This window comes from Anas acuta, chromosome 1, assembly GCF_963932015.1.
Source record: "Anas acuta chromosome 1, bAnaAcu1.1, whole genome shotgun sequence".
NCBI classification, from domain to species: Eukaryota; Metazoa; Chordata; class Aves; order Anseriformes; family Anatidae; genus Anas; species Anas acuta.
The window spans coordinates 125,049,139-125,065,561 of NC_088979.1; the positions used below are offsets into that span (position 1 = coordinate 125,049,139).

General features: G+C 51.7%; 1 protein-coding gene across 1 annotated transcript; it reads right to left on the reverse strand.

The window, feature by feature from the left end:
* Positions 1 to 4,183: 4,183 nt before the first annotated feature.
* LOC137865683 (C-type lectin domain family 6 member A-like) lies at positions 4,184 to 10,411 on the reverse strand. Its single transcript, XM_068700958.1, has 6 exons — positions 10,245 to 10,411; positions 8,769 to 8,864; positions 7,604 to 7,696; positions 5,649 to 5,800; positions 5,289 to 5,422; positions 4,184 to 4,543 (listed from the first exon to the last, which is right to left on the reverse strand). The coding sequence occupies exons 1-6, from the start codon at positions 10,279 to 10,281 to the stop codon at positions 4,396 to 4,398; spliced, it is 660 nt and encodes a 219-aa protein (XP_068557059.1). The 5' UTR covers positions 10,282 to 10,411; the 3' UTR covers positions 4,184 to 4,395.
* Between the last annotated feature and the right edge of the window lie 6,012 nt (positions 10,412 to 16,423).

The window sequence follows — 16,423 nt, forward strand, 5'->3', positions numbered from 1 at the left end:
CTCAACTTTGCCATCGCCGACCTGAAGTTTCACACAGTCCAGCCCCTGCTTCACATACATCGCCACCCCACCACCTCGCCTACCCTGCCTGTCCCTCCTGAAGAGCCTGTAACCATCTATCGCAACACCCCAGTCACAGGACTCATCCCACCAGGTTTCGCTTATGCCGATGATGTCGTAGTTGCGGGACTGGGCCAGGACTTCTAGCTCATCCATTTTATTCCTCATACTGCGTGCGTTCGTGTAGAAGCATATCAGGTGCGTCTCCTTACACTCAGCACCTTGTGGATCTAACCGAAGGACCTCACTGGCACACAGCCCCTCTGATTCTAGCATACCATCCCTTAGGTCTTCACCGGCGTGCCTGGTTTTAGCCCCTTCCCCCTTCGACTCTAGTTTAAAGCCCTATCTATCAGCCCTGCCAATTCCTGACCAAAGATCCTTACCCCTCTCCAAGAGAGGCCCTTCCCATCCGGTGCCATCAGGCCCGGTGTAGCATAGACCTTCCCGTGATCAAAGAACCCAAAGTTCTGCCGGTCACACCAGTCTCGAAGCCATGAGTTTATGTGAACAGCACAACTTTCTGCTTCGATCCCCCCTATCGGAAGGACAGAGGCAAACACAACCTGCGTGTCTGATCCTCTAAGTAGTCGCCCCAAATCCCTAAAGTCTCTTTTGATTGCCTTCGGACTTCTCGTTGCTACTTCATCGCTACCAGCCTGAAAGACCAGTAGCGGGTAGTAGTCAGTGGGCCGTACCAGGCGCTTGACTTTCTTGGCGACGTCCCTGACCCTAGCCCCAGGGAGGCAGCAGACTTCCCTACGGGTAGGGTCAGGCCGACAAATAGGACCCTCTGTTCCCCTAAGGACAGAGTCTCCCACAACAATCACTCTCCTGTCTTTCTTGGTGGAGGCAGTCCTGAGGCGTGGAGTCGACCTCCTTGCCCTAGGCATCCTCCTGGGAACACTTTCTACCTCTTCCTCAGGTAATGGTCTCTCAATCTCCAGGGCCTCAAACCTGTTTCGTAAGGGCACCTGGGAAGGTGGGGCCGGAAGGGGAGGGCATCGCCTGCCATGTCGAGCAGGGACCTGTCTCCATTCCTCCTCAACTCCCAGATCCCCTCCCTCTGCCTGACGGCGACAGGGCAGGGGGTCCACCCCCATTTGGGGTGTCTCACCCTGGTACCTCTCCTTGAGGCCCTGCAGGGAGTTACTCCACAAGTCTATCTCCCGCAGAGATGACCAGAGTTTACTATATGAGACGGCTCAGAGGGAAACTAGTAGTCGGGAGAGGGTAAAGGCGGTCCCGTGGTGGAATTGTACACAAATATTCAATTGTGACACTACTTTAGAAACAATATCTCTGCTCCCGGTAAAGATAGCCTTAGCCACCGGATGTGCATGCAGAGGTCTACAAGTTAACATGAGTATCACCAATCGGAATATAGCCAGCCAGACTGGTAGGGAAAAGACCTTAGTGAATTGTAAATCTTCGACTACACTAAGCATGGGACATTTTGTGTGGGCCGCCAGTGATGGAACTTGGACGACTCATTTAAGTTTGGATGGCCCAGTAAAAGAAATAACTTTAGGATTGCCCACCCTTTGCCCGCTTTGGAAAAAATCTCCTCTCATAGAGAGAAGGACAAAAAGAGAAGTAAGTGAAGAAGATGATGACTGGCAGGAACCGTCCACTGGGATAAAAATAGGATGGGTGGTAGAATCGTTTGCCCCGATAGCCTCCTACCACAATAGGGAGCTGATATACAATTTGATGGGGCAAGTACATAGACTGGCCAACGTGACCAAAAGGGGGTTTAAGGAATTAAATATACAGTTACAAGCCACAACAAGAATGACCCTGCAGAATAGATTGGCCCTCAATATGCTTCTGTTAAAGGAACAGGGCGTCTGTGGATACCTTAAAGATAAGGTTGACCATTGTTGTATACACATTCCGAATGTAACTGCCGATGTAGAATGTGACATATCCCAAAGAGCCCAGGTAGAAGACAAAATAAAAAAAGAGCAGCGTGACGCAGAACAGAATTGGCTGGGGGCAACTCTCGAGGGGTTAGGCTTTCAGCTAGAAGGATGGCTTAAATTGCTCTTACAAACAATATTGCTACTAGTAACAGTATTCATTGTGATAGGGCTAGTATATGCATGTATTAAAGCAAAAATAGCTAGAAGCAGTATAATGAATCGCAGCATGCTGACCATTCTCAACAAAAATCATGAAGGGTTCCCATTGTCACCACTTGCTCCTGGGACGGATACTCGTCCCTAAGTAATTATGATTAAATCACGCTTAGTGTAACGGGTTAAAGAGGGTACGTTACCGCATAAAGAGGGGAGAGGTGTGGGATTATTCTGGGTCGTGCCTGTGTGCACGAAAGGAGGGGTCTGGGGTGCCTGCGAGCACAGTGGGAGGGGTCCTGGGTTCCTGGGTGGGATGCTTTGACACTAAATAAGATAATGTCACGCAGTAATAAATTGGCTTATGGCACAGAATGCTGGTCGTTGTGTCCGTTTGTCCCGGGGCTTTCGGTCGGGATATCCTACACCTGGAGGGATCCATACTCTGTATATGTAAGCTTATATTCTCAGCTAACAAGCTTTCACCCTGAGCAGCCAGAGAGGACAGTAGCATGAGGCTGCTGGTGCTGATTGTGTAAGTGCTTTTCAGCAGTGCTCATCTGTCTGTCTGCATGCTATGCATACTTGTACCTGTATACGTACACGCTGTGTGAATGTGTGCAGCTGTGCCTGTTCGGTGTACACACTCAGCCTCGCTACAGCCTGGACCTAGGGACATGGCAATGCAGCTGCCTTGTGTCTGCTGGGCTATGGCATTCGGCAGCTTCTGCCACCACCCACACAACGACTCCCATGGATGGGTTTAGGAAGCCAACTCTCCTGGTCAGCCACCTTTTCTCCAGTACAAATTCTCCCCTGCACTGGGACACAGAGGGACGGCTCACGTTATAGGTAGGACAGAACAACACAGCCAGGAGATGCACATCGGCGCTGCCTGGGGAACTGGCACGGGTTGTTTGGGAGCACCGAGGCAGGTGATGCTTCCCGAGGCAAACAGAGGTGGGGGCATAGGGACCAGGAAACAGAAAGGGGTGGAGAAGGATGGGAGCCACAGGGGCACACGGTCTGCAGCAAGACTCCGGTGGAAGTGAAGGCAATATGCATTGCAGTTCTGGAGGGGCCCTCACGGGCAGCAACCGCCCTGCCTCTCCCTGCCTCTTCTCCAGCATCGTCCAGCCTGGGCAGGTGTGCCCTGACAGGGCCCACTGAGGTGCCAGCCTCCCAGGACGCCTGCTGCATCTGTTGAGTCCAGGATTAGCTCTGAGGTGGGAAAGGTGACCAAAAGACCTAATAATTTTGCTGCTGGGGCCATGTCCTCATACCTGGTCAACCATGTGCAGGCTAGACTCCTGGCACACACTCCTGTTTCTCTCTCAGGTAAGACCTTCAGCAGGGCAACATATGAAAACCCCACAGCTGGTTTCCTGTGCCCGCTCTCTCCCAGAGCCCTGGCTGTGTGTGACAGGACCGTTACACACATGTTATCTCTGAGGCGTTAAGACTCACTGGGTGTATGCAACTTCTACTGCAGTAGTCATCTCTGGCTCTTTGCTGGCACAGCAACATGCTTGGTATGAAACACGTGCATGTGCAAAATACCTCAGCTTAGAGAGGGAAAGGGAAAGAGAGGGAGGGGGAGTGAGCGCTGAGCCTTTTTTATCGGTGTAATATTGTATTTTCTGCTTTACAGGAAATCAGTATTTGTTCAGCAAAACCAATGCTGAACAGGACTCTCTATGACCCAGCAAAGAGCAGACACCTCTTCTCAAGGAGACAAAGGGAACAGCAGCTCTGAGCATCCTTCTTGCATTCCTGCATCTTCTTCCTTAAGGAGAGCTCCAGCTCATTTCAGCCAGCAGCTGCCAAACCCACACAGAGAGAAGAGGATGACAAGAGAGCCCAGGAACTGCTCTTATGACCCCGAAGCCTCCTGTGTCAGTCCCATGGAGGCAATGGCATTGAAAGAAAGGTACTGGCACATTTCCCAGACATGACCTTCACCTGCCATGCTTGCCTGGAGCTTCCATTGCCAAATCTGTCGTCAACGACTGTGGGATGGGATGGTCAGCCTGAGAAAGCACAGGCAGAGTTCTTCTAGCATTTATTGTTTCCACTTCAGGGGTACTTTGAGAAATACACATGCATAGGGGATGCTGGGTGCAGAGCAACATCACTCCCAGTCTCATCATCCCACCCAGCAGAGGCAAGATAAAGGCTCCAAGGCTCTCCTACCCCTCCCAACACAGCCCTCTGCTGTTCCCAGTTCGCTGCTAATCTCAGGATGAGGATTCCTCCATCATAGAGTTACTGCTGCATTTTCACAAATCCGATAAGAACGGATTCTGCACGGGACATCATTCCAGTTCCGGAAATTTTCTGTTTTGTGGTGGATTACAACGCACAGCTCATTAGGGTCATAACTTGGCTCCCCAGGCCTCCAGAACCTGAGAGAAAAAGAGACATGTTACTCCCCTGTGCACCCTGCAAGCACATTGCTGGAAAAGGCTACTCCTGGAATACAAGGCTTGGAGGGGAGACACTCCAGATGCAGTTTGATGGACAGAAGTCATACCCTTCCTCGCACTCTGCTAATCCCACTGGCAGCAGTCTTACATGCAAACCTGACTTCTTCCTAGAACCAACACAGCAGGGAGCTGTTCAGTCCTGGTGGGCAGAGCTGCTCACCACAGCTCACCCCAGGCACTTCACAGCCAGCAGTGGATGCGTCTCTTCCAGAAGAAACATCTGCAAGCCAAGCCCTGGTGATGTCTCCCAGCACCCCATCGCTTCTGCAGCATGGCAGCACTGGCCCAGCATGTGCCTACACCTGCACACCTACAGGAACATAGACCATGTGCCTACACCTGCACATGTGTGTGGTGGGGCAGTACGGAGGTCAGGCAAGGCTTGTCCTGTATGAATTCATGTATTTCTCCTCAGGAAATGCAGCTTCTTCTCTGCCTACAGCACCGATGGCCATGTCACAGATAATTTATCGCTAACCACTAACCGGCATGGATGGATCGGTGGGAACCTGGTATCCTACAAAGCCCTTGCCTGTTCCATCATGGTCCTCTCACAGACAGCCATGGCATATCCCTCCCATGCTCATCAGACACCCTCACATCTCTTCCACCCTCTTGCAGTACCCGGAGCCACACCAAACCCTCTCCGTCATGGGATACTCACGCTGCTGTTTCATTATAGGGAGTCTGGTCTGCCCAGCGCCACTGGCCCACCTTCTGTGCCCTCAGACCGATGTAGAAATGGATGCTGTGTTGTTGGTATTTCATCTGTCTTCCCATTTCCTTATAGAGGAAATCCTGGAAATCAGGCAGAGTACAACATCCATGAGGTTCAGGACTGAACAGAGGGAGGTGGCAGGAGTCCCAGTGGGGTGGAGCTGGTGGCAGACTGGAGCCAGTGCTGAGTGCATGCAGCAAGGACATCCCCCCTCCACTGCAGGAGCCAGGAGGGGCTCTGAGGCCCCTCCAGGCCTGGCACTCCTGTCTCCAGGCTGCTCTGGCCCTCTCCCAGCCCTGCACTTACCTGCTCTGCTTCTGTATTGATCACCACCAGCTGGGAGCCCATCCCACTGCAGTTCTGCTGGCTCTCATCCCAGGGCATCTGATCATCTGAGAAGTAATAGCAGCTTTCCTGAAAGGGTCTCCAGCCCTCTGAACAGCACTTCCAGCTGTCCTCTGTAGGGGAAGAAGAGCCTGTGTTGGACAAGATGCGCTGTGCCTCTTCTCAGTGAGCTCAGCGCAGAACCCCAACTATCAGGGAAGGGGTTTGAACTGCACATTTCTTTTGGACAGCCATAAATGCTCTCCTCTGTGCTCCACAAACAGCACCATTGACACCCTGACAGATTGCTGTCACAGGGCCCCTGCTTGAAGAGCTTTTTCCTTTATTCTATCGTGCCCATTCAAGCTCTCACTGGGGAGAGGCACTTTCTGCCTCACCATTCCAGAGGAAGTGAGATGGGAAGGAGCTGGCAGCACTCCTCTGGGGACATGACATCAGAAAAGCATTGTCCAAGTGATTAGCTCTCATCTCATACACAGGAACAAACATACACAGTAAACTAGTCTGGCAGCCTCACTGCCAACACTGGTAGTTTCTTACACAAGCTGTGCAAGTTTTCCTGGAAATTTGCCATACACGCAGAAAGTCACACGATGGATTGAAAAGAATGGGCACATTCTCTTAAGCACGAGGTTATCTTTTTTCAGGTTATATACCTCTATCTGTAAGCTGTTTCTATCACACACAGAATATAGCTCAATATGGAACATGTCCAACAAACAAGTCCTTCCGGTCTAGTCAACCAACAAAGACACTCTGGTACACTGAGCAGAGCTGAAGATGCTTGCCCTGAATCCCAGACCTCACAGGGACTGTCTTCTTGGGTTCCCCACACAGGAGCTCTGCAGGGGCTCCCTGTGCTAATCTATGCAATCAAGGTGTGACTGCCAAATGCTGTAACCAGCTGCTGCTGATATGGGGCCAGAAAAATGAAAGGAACAGGGAAGGGAGGAGAGGCCCAGGAGGCTGTGGTCCAAAGCAAGACCACAGAGGAACCAAAACCAGAAGCAAAGAATTCTTGTGCTGCAAGAACCACATGAAAAGCAACGAACCTGCCTGCCTGCAATGCTTCTGCCTGGGCAGGTGCTTAGTTCTTCTAGTACCTACAGGTATATATTTCACCATGTCCCTTGCACTCACATATTCTCACCCAGCAGAGTGAAGATGCAGGCTTCAGGGCTCACACTCTTCAAAAGGTCCCAGCTTCCATGCATGAGGCTGTGGAGTCCCTTACTGCGGAGATACTCAGGGCCCATCTGGATGCCTTCCTGGGCAACCTGCTCTAGGGAACCTGCTTTGGCAGGGGGGTTTGACCCAATGCTCTCTTCATGTATCTCCCAACCCCTACAATTCTGTGATTCTGTGAAATGAAAAGCTGCTCATTTCACACAGTTTAAATCTAATCAGGGTCAAAGCAGTTGTCTCAGATTCCCTTCTTGGCACCAAATCGAGAGAGTGAAAAGTCCAGGGAGTGGAAGAAGTAGAAAAAAAATATTAATTTACCTGTGTTCTTCTATATTAGATCAATGTTTACCAATACACTTGTAGAAACAGAAACCCTGGCACTGGAGAGCGCAGGTCTGAGCCATCCCTTACAAAAGGATGAAGTGCTTTTGGCTAGATTTGTGAACTGGACTGGAGCTGAGGGGCTGTATGTGGTCAGAGAATGGGACGAGTGATCAGAAGGTGGACATGGAGAACCCCACACCCTTCCACTGGCCCAGGACGTGTTTTCAGAGCATCCTAAGTCAGACTTGAAAACACAGCATTTTCATTCCTCACGTCTCCATCTTCCTTCCCTAGGGCAATCCAGCTCTGGCTGACAATCCCATTCCCAAACTCAAAGGCTGGCTTACACCAGAATAAATTTGGGGGATGTGCTCAGTGTCACTCCCAAGGCCCTTAGCAGCACTCACTTTGGCTTGCAGATCCACTGGTGATGCAGTGCCACTCCGAAGCATTCTGAGGCAGAGTCTTGTACTGGCCACAGCTCCTGTGAAAGAGAACAACTGGGAAGAGAGGAAAGAGAAGGAAGGCGCTACTGTCATCCTTTCATCCTCACTCATGGGCAAGCTGTCCTGCCCTCCACCTTCTGGCTGAGAGCTCCCTCAGAGACTCGGTTACACCAACAAGCTCTGAAAATTGTATCCTGAAGGAAAAGAGCAGACAGCTTTCCCCACTACGGGTCACTCCCTCCCTTGGGCAAACACCGATCAGATGAGCCCCCCTCACCTCAGCTGGCTGAGGCTCATTTTCCCAGCTGACAAAGCCCAGCTAAGACTCCTTTGAGGATGAGGTCGGGAAAAGGTCAAAGAAGTTGTGAGATCATCCTAGTAAAGGTGGAATATCAATATGCATTCCCTCTTAATCTGCCTGTGTTCTGCAGCTTTAGAGCACCCTTTTCACCCATGCCAAGGAGGGGAAGAACTGCTGAGTGCTGAGGCCTCACCCAAGGGAGCTGAACACCACAGGAGAGTTATCGCAGAGCAGTAACGATACTCCAGGACACTACACGCAACATATTTCCCTTCTGTTTCTTCCAGGCGGTGTGGGTGGGATGCAGCTGGAGCATTTTTGGTGCAATTACACCTCACTCTGCTCAACCGTGGTCAGCCCTGGTAGCAGGATGTCCAGGGAGATCATGCTGAATCCTCAGCTGCAACAGGGTCACGAGGAGCTCTGAGGGACACCACAAATGCGGCCAGGAGAACTGAGAGCCAACAGCCAGCCCTTGGGGAACCTGCTCAGATGTCGTCTGGCACTACGGAGACTTCTCGGCCCTGTTGCAGTGGGAGGGCAGGAACTGATGGGTTTCACCCAGGACGGGCTTTATCTGCACAGGTGGGCAAGTGAGAGGAGCTGTGGGAAGGCCCTGCCAGGACACTACCTGCTAACTGTGCAAGGGACGCGGCTCCCCAGCTAAGAGGCAGCGTGGGAAAGGGGCAGCAGAACAGGCTGTTTGGGTGCAGGGCAGTCGCCTGCTGGCAAAGAGGCTGGGGTTTTCTTTGTCCACCTGACACCAGGCAACTTCAGGCCCCATTCCCTTTCTCCCCGCAGAAGTAAAGGGACCCTGGCACCCACCGAGGCCGACGGTCATAAGGGCAGTTTTGACGGCAAGGGCAGAAACGAGCAAGACCCAGGGGCTCAGGCGGGAACAGCTGCTCCCTTCTGCTGGGGCTGAAAAACACAAGGCAAGAGTGGAAATCCCCGGCCCAGAGTCGGGGGGCAGGATAATCCAAGGGGCTGCGTGCCCTGACAGCCTGCTGATAACCCTGTCCCAAGGCCTGGCAGGTCCCGCAGGCGCTGTAACCTGCTCGTGCTGTCTGTCACTGGCAGTGGGTCACACCTGCAGCGTAGGGCAACACGGGGACTGCCCTCTTGCTTCATGTCAAAAGCCATAGTTGCGCTCTTCCCAAGCTGCACTACTTTTCTTCTCCCGTCGCACCTCTTTTCTCCCCTGCACACCTTCCTTGTTGCCCTCCCTTACCCCTGTGTTTCACTGAATTCTCTTTCTCTACCTCCCTCTGTACTGGGTCTGGCTGGGATGTTAACTTTCCCTGCAGCAGCCCATACAGTGCTGTGCTCTCCGCTTGTAGCTGGAACAGCAGTGGTATCACACCAGTGTTGTGTCTGCTGCTGAGCAGTGCTGGCACAGCATCGGGCCTCTCTCTAACCCTCCTAGGGGTGGGCAAAAAAGTGGGAAGAGAAACATCACCAGGGCAGCTGACCTAAACCAACCAAAGGGATATTCCATACCATCTGATGTCACACTCAGCAATAAAAGGTGGAAACAGGAAGAAGAGGGGAGGGCTGGGCTCTCGTGAAAATGATGGTCCTCCTCCCGAACACTGGCTAAGTGCTTTGAAGCCCTGCTTCAAGGACGTGGTCTAACATCGCCCATTTGTGGGAAGTAGAGAGTAATTTCTTTCCTCTACACTTCCACATAGCCTTCATTAGTTTTATTTGTTTGTTTTCCTCCCTTTTTTTCCTTTCCCCCTCCCTTTTCCCCTTTTCTTTTTTTTTCTTTTATTTAAATTGTTTTGTTCATAAGAATCTTTCTATTATTATTATTATTATTATTATTATTATTATTATTATTATTATTATTATTATTATTATTATTATTATTCTTTAATTATATTATCCTTATCTCAACCGGTGATTTGTTCTTTGCTTTACTTCTTCCCCTCCTCTTCTAAGAAGGGGGAGTGAGAGAGTGGTGGTGTTTAGCCGCCCAGCACGGTAAAAATACCAACCTTCCTCCTCACCTCTCTCTGGAGCTTCTTTCTCTCAGCTACCCAACTCTTAGTTGGGCTCTGGCCCCCAGCCTCTTTTACACAACAGGAGTAGTCACTTACTCAAAGGACTGACAGTCCAGCTCGGTGTCTGGCAGCAGACACGCAGAAGAGATGGTTTCTACCCTGAGAATGGGCACTGGGTCTTTCTCCTGGTACACAGCCAGCCACGGTACCATGCCCTTGATATATCCCAGCCCCGTATTTTCCCCCACCTTCTCCTTCTCCTAGAGGAGGGCAGAAAGGAAGGCTTTATGGTTACCTGCAGTCCCAGGACTGACTCTCTCTTGCTGGTTCATTATCGCTGCCACAGCATCGCTCTTCACCAAGAGTCCGTCCACGTTACTGGTATGGCTACAAGCACAGCCCTCCTGCAGGAGGAGGAGCTAGGGCAGCTCCCTCAGTGCCAGGCAGTCTGCACGGAACCGAATGTGATGTGCAGACAGAGCCATAGCTGGGGTATTCCCCACAGCACATGGAGATGACAAATTTTCATCGTTTCCTTGTCAGGAAGTTGCACAAGAGGCTTGTTGCAACCCAGAAACACACAGAGGCAAAGGAGAACAGATGAAGACCAGAACCACTGCCCTCAGACCATCTCCTTCTGCACATTTTCAAGCAGCTTCACAAGACACATTAGTGGTGTTTTTATCCTTCCCTGGTGAGAGAGAACGAGTGTGAAAATGCCTGTGCTGTTGGTATTTGCTAGCAAAGGGATAAATAATAATAAACACACTCACTAGGGCACATGACTTGCTGATATGGAGCCGGAGATCAGAAGGGATCACCAGATCATGTCAGCAGCCCTGACTGTGACAGATCGCAAAGCTTTACTCTGTCACCACTACGTGAGGCACACATGGTGCTTGTAGCACTGCTCGGGGTGACTTGATTGAAAACTCTGGAGGATGTAAGCATCCCTAAGGATATCCCGAAGGAAAAAGAAGCCCTGCTGGGCCTCTCTGCGCTCTGAACTGAGTGCTGTGGGCATGCAGACACTGCTCTTCCACACCCCATCAGTTAGCTTTCTCCCTGTGAAGAGGCAGGCAAGTATGTGCTCAGGAAGACATGGGATAGCTAACAACATGAGCATCAAAGGCTCGGAAGGGCAGGGCACACAGTTGTTGACAAATGAGGACAAACCTAAACCGTGTGTAGAAATGTGCACAAAAGGCTCAGACCATGCCAACAGCGCTGTTGCATTGGAAAGACGGTCCATAAACATGCTTGCTGGTATTGTCCTAGAAGGAAGTAGCTACTAGAAGGTACTTGCTGCTGGGTTCACAGCACAGTGAGAGATTCTAGAATGAAATTTTAGAACAAAGCTTGGTAACAAAGATGAATTGTACCACTCATGCCCCAAAATGAGAATGTGTGCTGTTTGTTCTTGCTCTGTAATATGCCTGACTTTGTGGTTGAGCTGAGGGTGGCTGATCAGGAAGGAAAATGCAGAGGGTAGGGAACTGTTACAGGGAAAATCTGCTCATATTGCACAGCTTAAATCTAATCGGTCTTGAAGCAGTACATTAATGACACGTAGTGAACTGGCCACCCACGATCCCTAAATTCGGGATCAGTATCAGGAATATTATCAGGAATAGTATCAGGAATATTTGGTATGGGAGGCATGGTGGTAGGGGTCTACTACAGGTCTCCAGATCAGGAGGAGGAAGTCGATGAGGCCTTGTACGAGCAGCTGCTAGTAGCCTCACGATCACGAGCGCTGGTCCTCATGGGGGACTTCAATTACCCAGACATCTGCTGGGTAAGCAACTCGGCCAGGCACGAGCAGTCCAAACAGTTCCTACAATGCATTGAGGACAATTTTCTGATGCAGGTGGTGGAGGAGCCGACGAGGCGGGGGGTGCTCCTGGACCTCGTTCTTACCAACAGGGATGGCCTTGTTAGGGATATGAAGGTTGGGGGCAGCGACCATGAGATGGTGGAGTTCCACATGGAACTAGGCAAAGGAAGTAAGGCTAAAAGCAGGATTGCCACCCTGGACTTCTGAAGAGCCAGCTTCAACCTCTTCCGGGACCTGCTTGGGAGTATCTCATGGGATAGGTTGCTAGAAAGCAAGGGTGCTTGTGAGAGCTGGGCTACATTTAAGCAGCACTTCTTCCATGCTCAGGGTCTGTGCATCCCAAGGAATAGGAAGTCGGGGAAGGGGGGCAGGAAACCCACATGGATAAGCAAGGAGCTCATCAATAAGATCAAAAGGAAGAGGAAGGTCTATGAAATGTGGAAAAAGGGCCTGTCCTCTTGGGAGGAGTATAGATTTGTTGTCAGGGCCTGCAGGGATGCGACGAGGAAGGCTAAAGCCCACCTAGAGATGAGGCTTGCAAAAGAGATAAAGGATAATAAGAAGGGTTTTTTCAAGTATGTAAACAGCAAGAGGAAGAGTAGGGATAATGTGGGTCCCTTGCTGAATGAGGGGAGTGTCCTGGTCACGGGGGACGCTGAGAAGGCAGAGATACTGAATGCTTTCTTTGCTTCAAGGACACTCTCCCGGGACTCCTTGCCCCTGACAATAGGACAAATGATCTGGGAAATGGAGGGCTCCCCCCAGTGGATGTGGGAGTGGTTTGGGAGCATCTGAGTGGGCTCAATGCACACAAATCCATGGGTTCCGATGGGATGCATCTGCATGTGCTAAGGGAGCTGGCAGATGTGATCGCTGAACCGCTCTCTATCATCTTGGAAAGGTCCTGGAGAACGGGTGAGGTGCCTGAAGACTGGAGGATAGCCAATGCCACTCCGGTCTTCAAGAAGGGCAGGAAGGAGGATCCAGGAAACTACAGGCCAGTCAGTCTCACCTCTGTCCCTGGAAATGTGTTGGAACAGCCTGTTCTGGATGCCATCTCCAAGCAATTGGAAGAGAAGAAGGTTATGAGGAGTAGTCAGCATGGATTCACCAAGGGGAAGTCGTGCTCGACCAACCTCATTGCCTTCTATGATGGCATCACCAGCTGGGTAGATGCAGGGAGAGCGGTGAATGTCATCCAACGTGACTTTAGCAAGACTTTCGATACTGTCTCCCATGACATCCTACTAGCAAAGCTGAGAAAGTGTGGGATGGATGAGTGGACGGCAAGGTGGGTTGAGAACTGGCTGACTGGCCAAGCTCAGAGGGTGGTGATTGGTAGCACAGAGTCTGGCTGGAGGCCTGTGACTAGCGGTGTTCCCCAGGCGTCAGTGCTGGGTCCAGTCTCGTTCAAATCTTCATCGACGACCTTGATGAGGGAATAGTGTCTGCCCTCTGCAAGCACGCCAATGACACAAAGCTGGGAGGAGTGGCTGACATGCCAGAAGGCTGTGCTGCCATTCAGCGAGACCTGGACCAGCTGGAGAGATGGGCAAGAAGAAACCAAATGAAGTTTAACAAGAGCAAGTGTAGAGTCCTGCACCTGGGAAGGAACAACCACATGTATCAGTACAGGCTGGGGGACAACCTGCTGGAGAGGAGCTCTGAGGAGAAGGACCTGGGAGTCCTGGTGGACGACAGGTTGACCATGAGCCAGCACTGTGCCCTGGTGGCCAAGAGGGCCAATGGGATCCTGGCATGCATTAAAAGGAGTGTGGCCAGCAGGTCAAGGGAGGTGATCCTCCCCCTCTACTCTGCCCTGGTCAGGCCTCACCTGGAGTACTGTGTCCAGTTCTGGGCTTCCCGGTACAGAAAAGACAGGGATCTCCTGGAAAGAGTCCAGCAGAGGGCCACAAAGATGATACGGGGCCTGGAGCATCTTCCCTATGAGGAAAGGCTGAGAAACCTGGGTCTGTTCAGCCTGGAGAAGAGAAGACTGAGAGGGGATCTCCTCAGTGTATATAAATATCTGAGGGGTGGGGGACAGAAGGATGTAGCCAACCTCTTCTCAGTGGTTTGTGGGGATAGGACAAGGGGCAATGGCTGCAAGTTAGAGCACAGGAAGTTCTGCACTGACATATGAAAGAACTTCTACATGTCGAGGGTGACAGAACATTGGAACAGGCTGCCTAAGGGAGGTTGTGGAGTCTCCTTCTCTGGAGATATTCAAGGCCTGTCTAGATGTCTACCTGGGCAGCCTGCTCTGAGGACCCTCCTTTGACAGGGGGGTTGGACCCGATGACCTTTCCAGGTCCCTTCCAACCCCTACAGTTTTCTGATTCTGCGATATAATGGATCAATGACACATTAATAAACAGCTATGGGTTTCTAAACAGGTTCCTGCAGCTACCCCCCCCAAACTCCAGACCCCACAAGTGGTCATACACACACTTGCACAAGCTCCTGACCCTGCTCTCACTCCTGCGGCGGGAAGTGCAGCTTACGAGAACACATCCTCTTTTCTGGGTGTGTGGCTTCCCCTGTTTACAGGGGCTTCCTGCTGCTGGTGCAGGTTCTGTGTGCGTCCACACTACTTCATGCAGTCTGCTGACCCACGGGCTGCTGTGGAAGTTCAAGGGCACATGCATCTGCTGAAGCTCTGGGTGTGTACTTGCTGTGCCCCTTACTGTCAGGAATGACAGCTGAAAGCCTGCCCATGGCATCCAACTCTGCTTATAGATGCTCCAACCTGGCAGAGTTACCAGGGTCTCTCGTGCCTGTCCTTGAACCACTGAAGACAGTGGTACTTGGTTTTACCAAGGTCATTGCTAGGAAATGCTAGTTGGAGGCCCCGGAGAATCTTGAGTCTGCTTTCCCAGACCCTTGCAGTACAGAGAAGAGCCAACAAGAACAGCACGGATACAACAAGATCAGTGGGATGTGGAGAGAAGGAAATACTGCAGCAACAGGGGTCTTGCATGACCTTGCACTCTAGGTTCCAGCTACTGGATACTCAATGATTAAGCCTAGCTCCTGGTGTGGGATTATTCTGGGTTGTGCCTGCGTGCACGAAAGGAGGGGTCTGGGGTGCCTGCGAGCACAGTGGGAGGCATCCTGGGTTCCTGGGTGGGATGCTTTGACACTATATAAGATAATGTCACGCAGTAATAAATTGGCTTACGGCATAGAACGCTGGTCGTTGTGTCCGTTTGTCCCGGGGCTTTCAGTCGGGATATCCTACATATGGTGACCCCGACGTGATACGAACCCCAACGTGAAACCGGTTGGCACGAGTTAGGCGCGGCGCGAGTTAGGCGCGGTGCGTACTTGCTAGGTACGCAGGTGGCCATGGGGCCTGGAGTCGATGATGTGGTGAGTACTTTAAAATCCTTGGCCAAGGAAGTAGGAATAACTTTATGAAAGAAGGACATACAGTCCCTCTTGTTTTGGGCGATACGCCGGAGTCTGGTGGGGTCTCCTGTCCATTGCCTGAGACAGGCTACTTTAGAAGCAGTGGGACGGGATTTATGTGACAGCGCTTGCATCGGGAACAGAGAGGCGCAGACTTTATTACCGACATATGGGTCGGTGCGAGCGGTTTTGGAAAAGGTAGCCAACGAGGCATGCCTGTGGGCTACTGTGCACCGCATGCTTTTGTCCGATGGGGACAGTGAGAATAAGCAGGCTCCTATGGAGCTGCCGATAAAAAACAACCTAGGAGAAGGAGGAGGCTCGATCGGGGGATGACAATAATGTGGAACAGGAGAAAGAAGAGGGTGGGAAACCTTTTGTGGCCCCCCTGCGAGTTCGGTTGGATCGTGAAAGAATAGCAACACCTAGTGCTCCTCCGGTGGAAGGGAGCACCGTACATACTTCATCGGACGGGTCCTTTTGGGGGGTAAATAAGACGGGCTCCCTTATTCTGTTCCCTGCTGGGGGTCCTGAAGGGGCAGGGGTGGCATCCGGGCATGCGCCAGCATTTTCGGGCTCCCTCCGGCCGCCCCTGTATGCAGCCCCCCCTGCGTTTGACCCTGGAGAGCGGGCAGGGGGTAGAGTGCGGGTGGAGCTTTTTTCAGAGAAGCCCCTACCATCGTCCATGCGTTGTGTTCCCGTTCCGTCGGGTGCTGCGCCCCAAGAGAGAGAACGAGTGGATAATGAGAGTTCAACAGATGAGGAGTCTCGGGATCCTAGACAGGCTACCCCGCGGCAGCCGATGCACATCCGCGAGGAGGTGCAAAAGGCAAGAGAAAAATGGACTATTAGTGCGAGAGAATGTCTTCTCTCAGGTTGTGAAATAATGCCAAGTCCTGTGCGGATAGGGTGCTGTCCTGTTTTCGCAGGGTCTCAAGGACATCAGTGGCAGCCGGTAGATTGTAAGATGCTGCTACAGTTAAAAAAGGCTGTAGAGGAGGGGGGATTCTCTAGCCCACAGACACAGGTTTTGTTGGATGCGGTGGCCTTGCAAGGGCCCTTGATATTTGATTGGCAGCAGGTTGCCCGAGCCTGCCTGACGGCAGCACAGGTACCCATGTTTGAGTCTTTGCTAGAAGAGGAAGGTGAAGTGTTAATGGTGCGTGCCTGGGCGAATCCCCAGGATCCTTTACATGGTATGCCTGGGGAAGCGTTGTTGGAACGGG

Excerpts from the sequence above, each read along its gene's own strand:
- LOC137865683 (XM_068700958.1), bottom strand. The coding sequence starts at position 10,281 with ATGAACCAGCAAGAGAGAGTCAGTCCTGGGACTGCAG. Across the intron at positions 8,865-10,244 it reads AGTCAGTCCTGGGACTGCAG|CCCCAGCAGAAGGGAGCAGC; the intron begins GTAACCATAAAG and ends TGTGTTTTTCAG. Across the intron at positions 5,423-5,648 it reads TCAATACAGAAGCAGAGCAG|GATTTCCTCTATAAGGAAAT; the intron begins GTAAGTGCAGGG and ends CCTGATTTCCAG.